This window comes from Mobula birostris, chromosome 6 (assembly GCF_030028105.1).
Source record: "Mobula birostris isolate sMobBir1 chromosome 6, sMobBir1.hap1, whole genome shotgun sequence".
Taxonomy (NCBI): domain Eukaryota; kingdom Metazoa; phylum Chordata; class Chondrichthyes; order Myliobatiformes; family Myliobatidae; genus Mobula; species Mobula birostris.
In genome coordinates this window covers 150,909,259-150,923,665 of record NC_092375.1, presented here as the reverse complement: position 1 = coordinate 150,923,665, position 14,407 = coordinate 150,909,259, and the positions used below count along the sequence as shown (strand labels likewise).

At 38.0% G+C, this 14,407-nt stretch overlaps 1 protein-coding gene across 2 annotated transcripts in view; it reads right to left on the bottom strand.

Moving 5' to 3' along the window:
- pgap1 (post-GPI attachment to proteins inositol deacylase 1) overlaps positions 1–14,407 on the bottom strand; it is a 106,217-nt gene that overhangs the window by 74,262 nt on the left and 17,548 nt on the right. For both annotated transcript variants that reach the window (XM_072261627.1, XM_072261629.1), the window contains exons 6-12: positions 13,539–13,591; positions 12,691–12,757; positions 11,825–11,930; positions 11,690–11,748; positions 11,507–11,602; positions 10,314–10,363; positions 1,135–1,186 (exon numbers count right to left, since the gene is read on the bottom strand). In XM_072261627.1, coding sequence (XP_072117728.1) covers positions 1,135–1,186; positions 10,314–10,363; positions 11,507–11,602; positions 11,690–11,748; positions 11,825–11,930; positions 12,691–12,757; positions 13,539–13,591 — 483 coding nt within the window. The remainder of the gene's footprint in view (positions 1–1,134; positions 1,187–10,313; positions 10,364–11,506; positions 11,603–11,689; positions 11,749–11,824; positions 11,931–12,690; positions 12,758–13,538; positions 13,592–14,407) is intronic.

The window sequence follows — 14,407 nt, the reverse complement described above, 5'->3', positions numbered from 1 at the left end:
AAAGATTCAACATTCTCTGAGTGAAGAAATTCCTTCTCATTTCTGTCCTGAAAAGCCAATTAGTCATTTTCAGATTGACTCCTGGTTCTAAACAGCCCACTGCAGTGAAAAAAATATCAAAGCCACATCCATCATGTTACATCCTTAAAACTCTGCACATTTGAATGAAATTGCCTTTCATTCTCTGAAACATGTGCACAAGAGGATCATGCACTTAATCTCTCCTGACAGGACAAACCTGTCAACCCAAAAAATCAATCTGGTGATGCTTTGCTGCAATTCCTGAATTGCTAGCATAACCTTCCTGGAAAAGGGAGACCAAATTGGCACACAGTTTCCAGATGTCATCTCACTAGGGCTGCATATAAAAGCAGAACTCAGATCCTCTAGTAATAAAAGCCAGTGTACTGTCTGCTTTACTAATACCTTACTGAGCATGCATATCAGCTTGCAGTGATTTGACTACTAAGACTCCCAGATCTATCAGAATAGCAAGACTATTGAATACCTATACATAGTAATTACTTTACATGTTTGAACTGCTAAATATTTGCAGTAGTTTTTTTTTATTGTTTCAAGATGGATTTCATACTACAAAATTTTATAAAAGGAGGCATGGCAAAAATTACTGGGAACTTGGAACAGATGTCTAAGTAACACAATAAACGGACGTTACCTAAAAAGAAAGCCAAAACCAATACAAACATGAGTAAAAGAAGATTTAAACATGGATGGAATGATAGTCCTCAGCTATAACAGTACTTGTGTAATAACATAATATACAATAGTGTACTAATAGTGGGCATGTGGCCAAGTGGTTAAGGCACTGGACTAGCAACCTGAAGGTCATGAGTCCCAGCCCCAGCCGAGGTAGCGTGTTGTGTCCTTGAGCAAGGCACTTAATCACACATTGCTCTGCGATGACACTGGTGCCAAGCTGTATGGGTCCTAATGCCCTTCCCTTGGACAACATTGGTGTCATGGAGAGGGGAGACTTGCAGCATGAGCAACTGCTGGTCTTCCATACAACCTTGCCTGGAGGGAAGACTTTCCAGGCGCAGATCCATGGTCTCGCATGACTAATGGATGCCTTTACTAATAGTAGCAATAGTACCAAGTAAAATTTAAACTTACCTTATACATTTTCAGCAATTCTGCCTCCCCGGTCAGGTCAACGCCTTCCTGGCTGCATAGGAAATTTAATGGTAAATTCAAGTGATTTGTACATAAAGAGAAATGGAATTTACCTTGCCATTCACTTCAGTAGGTCAAAGAGCTCATGCGACATTCACAAGCAAAGTGTTCAAAAAGTAAATTGAAAGAAAAATATGCAAAGTGCAAAGATGAAAGTAGGCACAGCAAATCACTAACCATGCACATAAAAAAAATCATCTCATTCCCTTCTGGATTAAATATTAAACATCAAAAGGAAACATGGTGTGATATGTAAGATTTTTTATGCAATTAGCCTGAATTTTATTTGCCTTCATTAATGACACCACTTTTTCTGAAATCAATAATACTTGATTTTGATATTCTTTTAATATCATCCCTTTTTCTGGCTGGTCATGAAATGGATAGCAATTATATTCTTAATCCAACTCCAAATTATTATAATTCACATTAAAATATCACTTTGATAAATGCTGATTTTCCCAATTTCACAGAATCGGAGAAACTTCCTGCTTTGAACCTTATTCGGAAGACAATGCAGGAGATTTTCTTTGTTGACAAAGAACAAAAAAGGCACATTAGTCCAATAATTTCTGTCAACTGAAAGAAAAGTTCCAGGAAGGACACCATTATTCACTGATAAACAGATGAATGCTGAGCAAAACTAGATGCACTGCCATTTGTAGAAATAACAAATTTACCAAACTCTCAAAGGGTGCATTATTGCAAACTTCCCACTGGTCATGTGGGAAAACTTGAGAGAAGAGATGGGAAAAAGGAGGAAATGCTCACTGGATTGGAACATGCACTGGTGCAAGTAGGGATCTTTTTCAGGCATCATGATTCAGCTACATGAAGCAATGTAGAGACCTACTCTCCATTGCAACCATCCCATGCCGTACCTAACGGTGAAGTATTTCAAACGATCACTGATAGCATAAAAAGGAAAAGGGTTCCACTTCCCAGCACTATCATAAAAAAAGAACATGTCATAAAATAGCAAGGATTATGTTGAATGCTGGCTCTGACAGGTACCAATAGTCATGGAGGAATCATAAATCCTATAATAACTGCATCAAAAGATCATACAATATTTATATCCCTTCTCAGTTCAATGATTTACCCTGCTTTTCCCCCACACGAAATATTAGCCTCACAATCTGAATGACAAATTTAAAAATAAGATTTTAACTATCAATAGATTGCAACAGCTTTTGATGCATGAAGATTCCATTCAGCATAACTATAAATAATGGTTAATATTGGTATCCTGGTTTTAAGTAAAAATGCAACATTGCTGCCTCTTTTTCCTGCTTTGTATGTCCATTTGTCAAGTTCTATTGTCTTCATATCCACGAACTGAAGACACAGAAATTATCCACAAATATTGATCTTCCAATATACTCACCTACATAAAAGATCTAAATTGCCTCCAGTGCAAAGCTGTATCAGCTTCTTTCAAGGCAAAGGGCTGATTTCAATACTTTACAATTCTACAGATTAGAACAGACAATATAAAAAGCAGCCAGCTGAAGATGCTACTCTTTGCAAGATATTTTAAACTCTATCCTCTTAGGTAGATGAAACGTAGAACATAGAAACATAGAAACCCTACAGCAGAATATAGGCCCTTCAGCCCACCAGGCTGTGCCAAACATGTCCTTACCTTAGAACTATCTAGCCTTTACCCACAGCCCTCTATTTTCTAAGCTCCATGTAGCTATCCAGGAGTCTCTTAAAAGACCCTATCGTTTCCGCCTCTGCCGCCACCAACGGCAGCCCATTCCACACACTCACTACTCTCTGCATAAAAAACTTACTCCTGACATCTCCTCTAAGGTACCTACTTCCAAGCACCTTAAAACTATGCCCTCTTGTGCTAGCCATTTCAGCCCTGGGGAAAAGCCTCTGACTATCTACACGATCAATGCCTCTCATCATCTTATACACCTCTATCAGGTCACCTCCCATCCCCCGTCGCTCCAAGGAGAAAAGGCCGAGTTCACTCAACCTATTCTCATAAGGCATGCTCCCCAATCCAGGCAACATCCTTGTAAATCTCCTCTGCACCCTTTCTATGGTTTCCACATCCTTCCTATAGTGAGGCAACCAGAATTGAGCACAGTACTCCAAGTGGGATCTGACAGGATCCTATATAGCTGCAACATTACCTCTCGGCTCTTAAACTCAATCCCATGATTGATGAAGGCCAATGCACCGTATGCCTTCTTAACCACAGAGTCAACCTGCGTAGCAACTTTGAGTGTCCTATGGACTCAGACCCCAAGATCCCTCTGATCCTCCACACTGCCAAGAGTCTTACCATTAATACTATATTCTGCCATCATATTTGACCTACCAAAATGAACCATCTCACACTTATCTGGGTTGAACTCCATCTGCCACTTCTCAGCCCAGTTTTGCATCCTACCAATGTCCCGCTGTAACCTCTGACAGCCCTCCACACTATCCACAACACCCACAACTTTTGTATCATCAGCAAATTTACTAACCCATCCCTCCACTTCCTCATCCAGGTCATTTATAAAAATCACAAAGAGTAGGGGTCCCAGAACAGATCTCTGAGGCACACCACTGTTCACCGACCTCCATGCAGAATATGACCTGTCTACAACCACTCTTTGCCTTCTGTGGGCAAACTGGTTCTGGATCCACAAAGCAATGTGTCCTTGGATCCCATGCCCCCTTACTTTCTCAATAAGCCTTGCATGGGGTACCTTATCAATGCCTTGCTAAAATCTATATACGCTACATCTACGGCTCTACCTTCATCAATGTGTCTAGTCACATCCTCAAAAAAATTCAATCAGGCTCATAAGGCATGACCTGTCTTTGACAAAGCCATGCTGACTATTCCTAATTATATTATGCCTCTCCAAATGTTCATAAATCGTGCCTCTCAGGATCTTCTCCATCAACGTACCAAACACTGAAGTAAGACTCACCGGCCTATAATTGCCTGGGCTATCCCTACTCCCTTTCTTGAATAAGGGAACAACATCCGCAACCCTCCAATCCTCCAGAACCTCTCCCGTCCTCACTGATGATGCAAGGATCATTGCCAGAGGCTCAACAATCTCCTCCTTCACTTCCCACAGTAGCCTGGGGTACATCCCATCTGGTCCTGGTGACTTATCCAACCTGATGCTTTCCAAAAGCTCCAGCACATCCTCTTCCTTAATATCTACATGCTCAAGCTTTTCAGTCCACTGCAAGTCATCCCTACAATCACCAAGATCCTTTTCCATTGTGAATACTGAAGCAAAGTATTCATTAAGTACCTCTGCTATTTCCTCTGGTTCCATACGCACTTTTCCACTGTCACACTTGATTGGTCCTGTTCTCTCACATCTTTTCCTCTTGCTCTTCACAGACTTGTAGAATGTCTTGGGGCTTTCCTTAATCCTGTCCACCAAGGCCTTCTCATGGCCCCTTCTGGCTCTCCCAATTTCATTCTTAAGCTCCTTCCTGCTAGCTTTATATTCTTCTAGATTCCTATCATTACTTAGTTTTTGAACCTTTCGTAAGCTCTTCTTTTCTTCTTGACTAGATTTACAACAGCCTTTGTACACCACTGATCTTGTATCCTACCATCCTCTCCATGTCTCATTGGAACGTACCTACTCAGAGCCCCACGTAAATACCCCCTGAACATTTGCCACATTTCTTCCATACATTTCCCAGAGAACATCTGTTTCCAATTTATGCTTCCAAGTTCCTGCCTGATAGCCTCATATTTCCCCTTACTCCAATTAAACATTTCCCTAATATGTCTGTTCCTATCCCTCTCCAATGCTCTGGTGAAGGAGATAGAATTATGATCACTATCTCCAAAATGTTCTTCCACTGGGAGATCTGACACCTGATCATTTCCCAATACCAGATCAAGTACAGCCTCTCTTCTTGGAGGCTTATCTGCATATTGTGTCAAGAAACCTTCCTGAACACACCCAACAAACTCTACCCCATCTAAACCCCTCACTCTAGGGAGATGCCAATCAATTTTTGGGAAATTAAAATCTCCCACAACAACCCTGTTATTATTACTCCTTTCCAGAATCAGGATGGAAAGAAACTTGGAAATGTTTAATCAATAGTAGGGACAATTTTCCTCAACAATTATCCTTCAAACTAATTTTTTAAAATATTTTTACTTATGATATAGGAGGCCACGGAGCCCCTCAAGCCAATGTCCATCAGCATTCCCCACTTATACCATGTAATCTATTCCTATTACCGCTCCCCAATTTTTCTTTCACACACCTAACACAGGGGGTCCTCAGGATGTGAGAGGAAAGTACTGCACTCCGGAGAAACCCAAGCACTCGCAGTGAGAAGCTACGAGTTCTACACATGCAACAGAGGTCAGGGTCAGACCCAAGTCATTGAATTTTATTTGTTATCACAATACAGTTAGTGAACAAGGTGACTGCCGTATTTGATTATACAAATCTTTCATGATTACTTTTAAATGGCCATAATCTTGTTTGGTAATATCCTGTGATCATGAAAGACACTAAATGCCAATACTTTCTCCCCTTCATGTAAATAAAGTTTTATTTTTGTGTGGACCTCCTGACCTATTCAACAATTATCTCCCTACTGAGCAGCTGTATGAACAACGCCATTTTCACTGTGACAGCTGAGGTTACACAGCAACATGAACAACGGTCATGAGAATCAAACACACTGATAGATAGAACCATCTCTCGGCATTTCTGCAGCACAGAAATGAGCATCACCAACATTAAATATAGTTTAGACCGATTGAAGGCTAACAAGTGACTTCATGTCAATAAAATGACCAAGACAGCATATTAAAGCAGATTTAACTGATTGATCCCTCAAATCAGAAGCTAGAGAAATAGAAATAGTGCAAATACCTTATAGTGAGCCATCATCTAAAATTTCAAAGAAATTCACCAGCCCTTATATTATTAATATGTGTTATATTCGATCTACAATAGTTATATGGCTCTTCAACATAGCATGAATTAACAAACAATGCAATGTCAAGGTCTTTGGCAAAGCCAAAGCAAATGAAGTAGAGAAGCTTCTGGTGGTTACTTTCCTCAGCTCAGGAGAACACAAAAGGCAATGTAAAAACCTAAAGTTGAGTCAAATCACTAAACTGTATGTCATTCATACTTTTGTTCACTGCTCCAGTCCATTGAAGATTGACATTCAATTACTTTTGCGAAGATGAGACCCTAAAAATGAATCAGCCAAGACTGCTAAGACACTGTCTGTGAAAATCAATGACTTTGCTCAACACACTGCTATCCTGTACAAGTAAGCATCATTACATACTGCCCTCTGGAGGCTTAGTGGGCAAGAGTCAAAAGAATTACATGTACATTTTCTTCAGGCTTATAATGAAAACAAATCTGGACTTAAATACACTGAATATATCTGAACCATTCTGCATATAAAGGTCTGCATTAGATCAATGGAATGAAAGATAATATTTTCTAATTCAAGTAGTTTTTTTAAAATCTTCTCCAAAATTGTCACTCCTGGTAACAATTTGAAAAAAAAACCTGGTTACCTAACTTGACAAGACTCATTTCGAACTCATATTTTCAGTTGTCAAGATATTGATTATGGAAACCTGTTAAGTGCACAAATATATCCATTTTCCAATACTGAATATTTGTTTCCCTGCTATTAGTGGAATTAAACAGTACCTTACTCTGAGCAAAAAATGAAAAGAGGAAGAGTAAATTTACAAAAATAATACGTATAATTTTTTTCTCCAATGCGCACTGAAGTTTTGTATCTAATTACAATGAGCTCTCCTGTACCATGAGATGGATTGATTTACACAGCAAGTAGCCTGAGGTTAATAGAATAAGGAATTACAAGGTCCTGTGGTAGGGGGTGTATGGAGGTTGGAATCACCTATAATAATGGTTGTATTTTCTAAAAATATACAGCATTTGGGGGATTCTTGCTTGTTGACAATTTTATATTTCAATAAAATTGTTCCAATATACATTTCTGCAAATTACATAGAATAAACAGATGAAGCACACTCCTCAGGTCAAACCACAGAATTGTTTCAGAAACTATGAAATTCTGGTGTTGATCCATTTCACTGTAATTCAGCTATTCAATACATCACATCATTCCATTCAAATAAAGATAACCCACGTTGTTGTTTGGATTACAAGTATGCTTGGCATCAATACTTAACTGCATATTAACCTGAGACCTTTTAACAAATTACCATCAAGTGCAATTATGTGAAACACATTTTAAAACTCCATTTACTCTGAACCACATTCAAGAAATCAGGGTAAGATTTTAGACCAAAATACACAGTAGTCAGATTGAAATAATGGGCAAGACACAGATGTTTAAAGAAGCTATATTAGTAACAAGTTATACAAAAAAAAACTATTGGCCTAAACTATTTTGTTAATCCAAATTAAAATAATATTATGATTTTTTTCCATTAAGATGTTAGTAAGAAACAAGGCTATTGTTTGATTGTGAATTAATATCAATGTCTCCCACTGTGGATTATAATTCAGATTACCTGTTGTTCCTCTACTTTGTTTCACACTCACAAACATGTTGAATGCTCTATAGTTTAAAGAATTGGAATTGGTTTTATTATTGTCATGTGTACTGAGATATAATGAAAAGCTTGCCTTGCAAACTATTCATACAGATCAGTTCATTGCATAGGGTATTGAAGTAAAACAAGGTAAAACAATGCAAGTGCAGAATAAAGTTGAAGAGAAAGTGCAGTGCAGCTAAACAAAAAAGTGCAAGATCATAACGAGATAGATTAAGAGTCTAGATCATTAAGAGATAATTTTATCGTGCCATGCCCAGCTTCTCAAAGCACTTCATCATGGTTTTATCCGGCTGCCTTATCTGCCTTTTGGAGAACGACAAAAAACTGGGTTTAAAAAAAAAGAAAAAATGCTGGAAATACTCAGAAAGTCAGGTAGCATCAGTACAAAGAGTTACAGGGTCAATATTTTACTGGGAAAGAAAAAAAAATAGTTTTAGGTTGCCAAGAGGGCAGGGGAGGAACAGATAGAAAAAAGAAATAACTCTGAAAAGGTAAAATTAGAGTTGGGATAAGCTAAAATAAAAGACCATAGTTAACAGGTTAATCAAGGCATTGCAAGAGAAAAAAAACAATAAGATGAGAGCAGTTCAGGCAAACATGAAAAAGTGTAAGATGCAGATGGTGACACAGCAGATCAGTCTGCATCAACAAAGAAAGAACAGTTGAGCCCACACCACTGTATATTTTGAAAACTTACAGCAAAAGTTGCCAGTTCTGGTAAAGAGAGGGAGAGCAGTCACCTGAAGTTGCAGAATTTGATGGAGTCCAGAAGGCTGCAATGTGCTAAGACTGAAGATGAGGTGTCATTCCTCAAACCTATGCTGGGACTATAATAACAGTGTAGGAGGTCACAAATAGGTCAAAGTTGGAGAGGGATGGAAAATTAAAATTTGAAGTAGAGCAATCAATAGAATTGTTGAGTTACCCCAGAAAATGCCAACTGATCACCAAAGCTGCAGCTGATTCATCCAAAGTAGAGGAGGCCACATTATGAACAATGAATACGCACTAGATAGGAGGAAGTACAACAAATTAAGTTGAAGAAATTGTTCAATATGAGATTGGGTTTAGCCAGGCAAATGCTGTGTTAGTGAAACTAAATGGTTGGGCCTCTCTTCAACAAACAGAGCTGGCTGACTATCCCAGTGTGGGACGGAGGTGAAGGGGGATATATAATTAGGAAGCAAATAACCTGGACAGAAAGAATGGAATCAAGATAGGAAGAAACAAGTTCAAAGATAAGCAGAAACAATGGGTTTTCCTGCCCAGCCCTGCCTGTGAATCTTGAGAAAGTGGTACAATGTAGGTTCTGCAGTGTTGGCCACAAAGCTAGAAGCCTGAAGGAACTAGTTGGGAGATGATGGCCTGACGTTTACTGAGATTTTCCATTTGCTGTCAGTGAGACAGAGGTAATTCGCTTTCTCTATCTATATTAGGTTGCCCATTTTCGTTTGCAAGTCATCCATCTTTGACATTCACTCCATTAGCACAGCCTGATTCATGATCAGCATGCTCTATAGCCCTGCATCTCACAACTTTCTTCTATATCTGTGTCTTCCTATTCTCTAAATGACCTCTTTTCACAGCTTCAGTTTCTTCTTCACCCCCCCCCACCAGTCTAACTGTCCTTATTAGTCAATTGGATGATCCACACATGATCTATGGCAACTCTGGCCTCACCTTTGAAATATTCCCCTTTATTTGATCCAACCCTCCACCACCAATATTTTTACCCTTTCCCAATTCTGATGAAGGGTCTTCGATATGAAATGCAAACTCTGTTCCTCTTTCCATAAATCTTGCCTGATCTGTTGAGTGTTTCCAGCATTTTCTGTTTTTATTCTAGGCCTACAGAATCAGGGGAACTTTGACTTTCATGAGTTAAGTGATTGTTTGATATATACTCCAGAAAAAAAAGTGACAGAAGTTCTCTGTTTAAACCTTGAGTCTCACTACATTTATCTTGATTAAGGTAAAGGCATTATCTGGTTTGTAGTGCCACATATGATTAGCTAGTAATTATACAAGATGAGCTAGTGACACCATATCCATTACAATAACTCGCACATAAACTATAAATTGAACCACATGGAGAATACAATTGTTATAGAAAAATGTGCTTTTAGCAATTATATTTCATGTCTCAATCACTGTTTGATATTATTTTCTTGTAAACAAATCTTTAGTTTTATCAAGCATCCATTTATAATGTAAAGCAAAAGCTCAATGGGCTTCAAGAAAAATCCCCTTATTGTCTTACAGTTTTCAGTCCCAGAAAAGACTCTCATAAAGTTGCATTTATTTTTATACAGCTAATCATACAAAAACTGACAGCAATGCCTGGTGTTATTTTTTTTCCTGTGTTGGATTTATGCATTCCCATGATGTAAGCAGTAATTTGTTTCAATGGGAAACCACAGAAAATGGGGTTTAAGGTTCTCTAATTATTGTAAATAAAAGCTATTAGTAAATACTTGAAATTTTAAGATTGCTGTTTGAATAAAAGCAGTATTAGTTGGAAAAATGTACTTACCAAACCGACTGGTTAATCACAGTGCAGCCATAAATCCAGTTACTGGATTCCTATCAATTGAAGAAGCAAAATTCATTTGAGATTGTTTCAAACCATTAAAATATAACCAAGTTCTATACTACACATGTTAAGTAATAACCTACTTAAACTCAGTGGCCACTTTATTAGGTACACCTGCTTATTAATGCAAATATCTAATCAGATGATCATGTGGCATTAAATCAATGCATACAAGAATGCAGACACGGTTAAGTAGTTCAGTTAATGTTCAAACCAAACATCAGAATGGGGAAGAAATGTGATCTAAGTGACTACGACAGTGGGATTGTTGGTGCCAGATGGGGTGGTTGGAGTATCTCAAAAACTGATCTCCTGTGATTTTCGTCCACAACAGTCTCTAGAGTTTATAGAGAATGATGCAACAGAAACAAAAAATATCCAGTGAGCGGCAGTTCTACAAGTGAAAGTGCCCTGGTAATGAGAGAGGTCAGAGGAGAATGGCCAGACTGCTTCAAGCTGACAGGAATGTGACAATAACTCAAATAATCACACATTACAACAATGATGCGCAGAGCACGTCTCTGAATGCACAACACGTTGAACTTTCAACTGGATGGGCTACAACAGCAGAAGATCAGACCAGGTTCCACTCCTGTACCTAACAACGTGACCACTGAGTGCATGTATTCAATGTAGAGGACTTCTATTTATTTATTTAACACAAATAATACCTAATCCTGCTGACTCCTCTCATTTGTGATATACGGCACATCTTCTGCTTTATAAATTAAGAGAAAATATTACTGAAAGGGCACGCCCTTTTCTCACTGTTACCTGAAGGCACACACTCAGTGATCCAGGAACAGCTTCTTCCCTTTCGCCATCCAATTCCTAAATGGACATTGAATCTTGGGACACTACCTCACTTTTTAAAACAAATACACAGTATTTCTCTTTTTGCACTTTTTTTAATCTATTCAATATACGTAATTGATTCACTTGTTTATTTTTTTCTTCTTCTTCTATATTATGTACTGCATTGAACTGCTGCTGCTAAGTTAACAAATTTCATGTCACATGCCGATGATAATAAACCTGATTCTGATTAATGACAGAGAAAGATTAATGACAGAGAAAATTAGTGAAAGTTGCAAAATATTTTAATACTTTGATCAAAAAGAAAGCAAACTTACCAGATTGGTGGTTCGACAATATAAATTACTGAAAGATTCCTCCTCCTTTGGAAGTGGTAAAATAAAATATGAAGCTTTGGGTGACCGGGCTGAAAACTGAAACAAATTTTGATACATATCATTTCAAACTGTAATTTTGTTCAGGATATGTTAAATGAGCTTTAAAACTACAGCACCTATTACCTCCGGAGAGTTGTAAGTCCATTTGTATGTTTTAATTTCACGCCATGTTGTACCTGAACCTGAAGTAAAGGCACATATTAAATACAAATTACAATTGGCCATTTCACTAATTTTAAAGAACACATCATTTCAAACCTGAGAATGAGACAGAAGGCTCGAGATTATCTTCAAAATCTTTTTCTGAATAGCTGACAAAATGATGATGAAGGACTGACATTCTCTTCTGTAGATCCATCGTTATCTTAAAAAACAAACCATTACTGGCACAACCATTTTAAAACACAAATATCAACAATTAACAAGTTTTATGACTGCACAGATCTAAAATAATGCAGCATAACTTCATAACCATTAAGTCCACGGCTAAAAAACAAAGTTAAAATTCATCAGATACGAAAGTAATAAAAAAGCTGTAACAACACTATTATTCACTTTAGTAGGCACCATTTTACGAGGGGTGATTGATAAGTTCATGGCCTAAGGTAGGAGGAGTCAATTTTAGAAAACCTAGCACATTTATTTTTCAACATAGTCCCCTCCTACATTTACACACTTAGTCCAGCGGTCGTGGAGCATACAGATCCCTTCTTTACAGAAGTCGGCGTCTTGGACCTCCAGAAAGTGGTCCACAGCAGGGGTGATTGATAAGTTCATGGCCCAAGGTAGAAGGAGATGAGATTAACTTCAAACTTTCTGCATAATCAGTCCAAGAGCTGAACTGCACGTGCATGAACAAGAGGTGTATAACTCATCTCCTTCTACCTTAGCCACAAACTTATCAATCACCCCTACTGTGGACCACTTTCTGGAGGTCCAAGACGCCAACTTCTACAAAGAAGGGATCCGTATGGATTAATTACAGAATCTATCTCACAAATGGAGCATTCAGTTACTAGCCGTATGATACCCTTCATGCCACTGTGGTTAACTATCAATTTTTTTGGAATTTATTAACAAAATATATATTACAAATATTAAGTGAGTAAAACAAAGTCATGTACCTGATTAGTATGATGATCAACAAGATCAAAAAAAGCTCTAACCGTGGCTAGTACCAGCTCTTTACACCTGAAGATACAAAGAACAATGATTAGAACTCTGGTTAGCTTAAACAACAGCTGAAGTACAAAGCATGCAAAGTATACTCAGAAAATTCAATTTGCTTGAACTAAAAGATACAAAGAACAGCCCAAAAATATCAATTTTTAAACTATTCAAATACTCATGCATGATTATTCATCATTCATTTTCTTTTAGTGAACAGGATAAAAACTAATAAAATTTGATAAACCAAATCCAGTGAAATAACTAATATTATCAAGCATGATGGAACAATCAGGAATTGTAACATTATGGAAGCTTGTTATGTTTCAGGTCTCAGGGACAGAGCCTCAAGATTTGGGGGAGTAAATTTAGGGCCGAAATGAGGAGGAACTGCTTTTCCCAGAGGGTGGTGACTCTGTGGAATTTTCTGCCCAATGAAGCAGAGGAGGCTACTTCAGCAAATATATTTAAGACAAGGTTGGATAGATTTTTGCATACTAGGGGAATTAAGGGGTATGGGGAAAAGGCAGGTAGATGGAGAGGAGTCCATGGCCAGATCAGCCATGACCTTATTGAATGGCAGAGCAGGCTCAAGGGGCCAGATGGCCTACTCCTGCTCCTATTTCTTATGTTCTTATGTTTCTCCAACTTGACTCTACTATCTTAGTTATTTGAAAACATTTTGCCATCACTTTTTTTTTTAAAACAACAAAGAAGCCTTTTGCGTCAATGTTTAAGATGGTGGCGAAAAAACTAGCTAGGGTAGTGAACATGGAACTTCTGGCTAATTTTTCCTGATACTTACCAGACTATACAAAGGTGATCAGTTGAGAGCCATGCTCTTGGGACAGCTGATGTCTATGAAAAAAAACTGTCACATTCAATCACTGAAAGCTTTATCAATCATATTTCTAGTGTTACAGCATTTTACAACATTTCTTGGCATTTCCCTGTGTCAGAAAAGATGCTGTCTTGTGAAAAAAGGTAAAACAAAACCGTGCCACTTAGTAATCTTCTCAGAACTGTGAGCAAAAGGTTCAATATACACAAGTACAAATTGTTGACAAACACCTTTTGACTCCCCAGATGGTGCTGGAATGCTGATTCTGGCAAAGTGAAGTTGTGTTTTTGAGTGGAGAACTTGCAGACCTGAACACTAGATAAGAATTGACACTTGAATAACACAGCAGTAAAACCACTGACCAGAAGGTCCCACCTTGTCTTGCTATAATACACTTCGGAAATCATTTTTCTCTCCCCAACTCATCTCCCCTCCCCTCCTTCAACTTTTATCCTGACCATGGAATAAAAACCATGGCCAAATCTTGCAGTCTAGCTTGCAGTTCCATTGGAAACTTTTGGCATCTGACTGAAAAGAATTCAGTCATAAAATTGTATTAATACAGGAGTCCACAGCTTACTGATAGATTCAAGTTCCATTCCAGTCAGGCCCGATGTGTGATACAGAACCCTAATGATATCAATGGACATTCCAATGCTTCAGACAGGAAAGCAGAGGATACTGATGTTTTCTTAAAACATATATTTGTCTTTAAAACTAAAACCATTAACACAAGTGGTCTTAATGTTTCAGTTAACTTTACAGTGAATTTTATACTTTTTAATTCCTAATTCTATTTTTTTTTTTTTAAAACAGCTTTATCATGCTGCTGG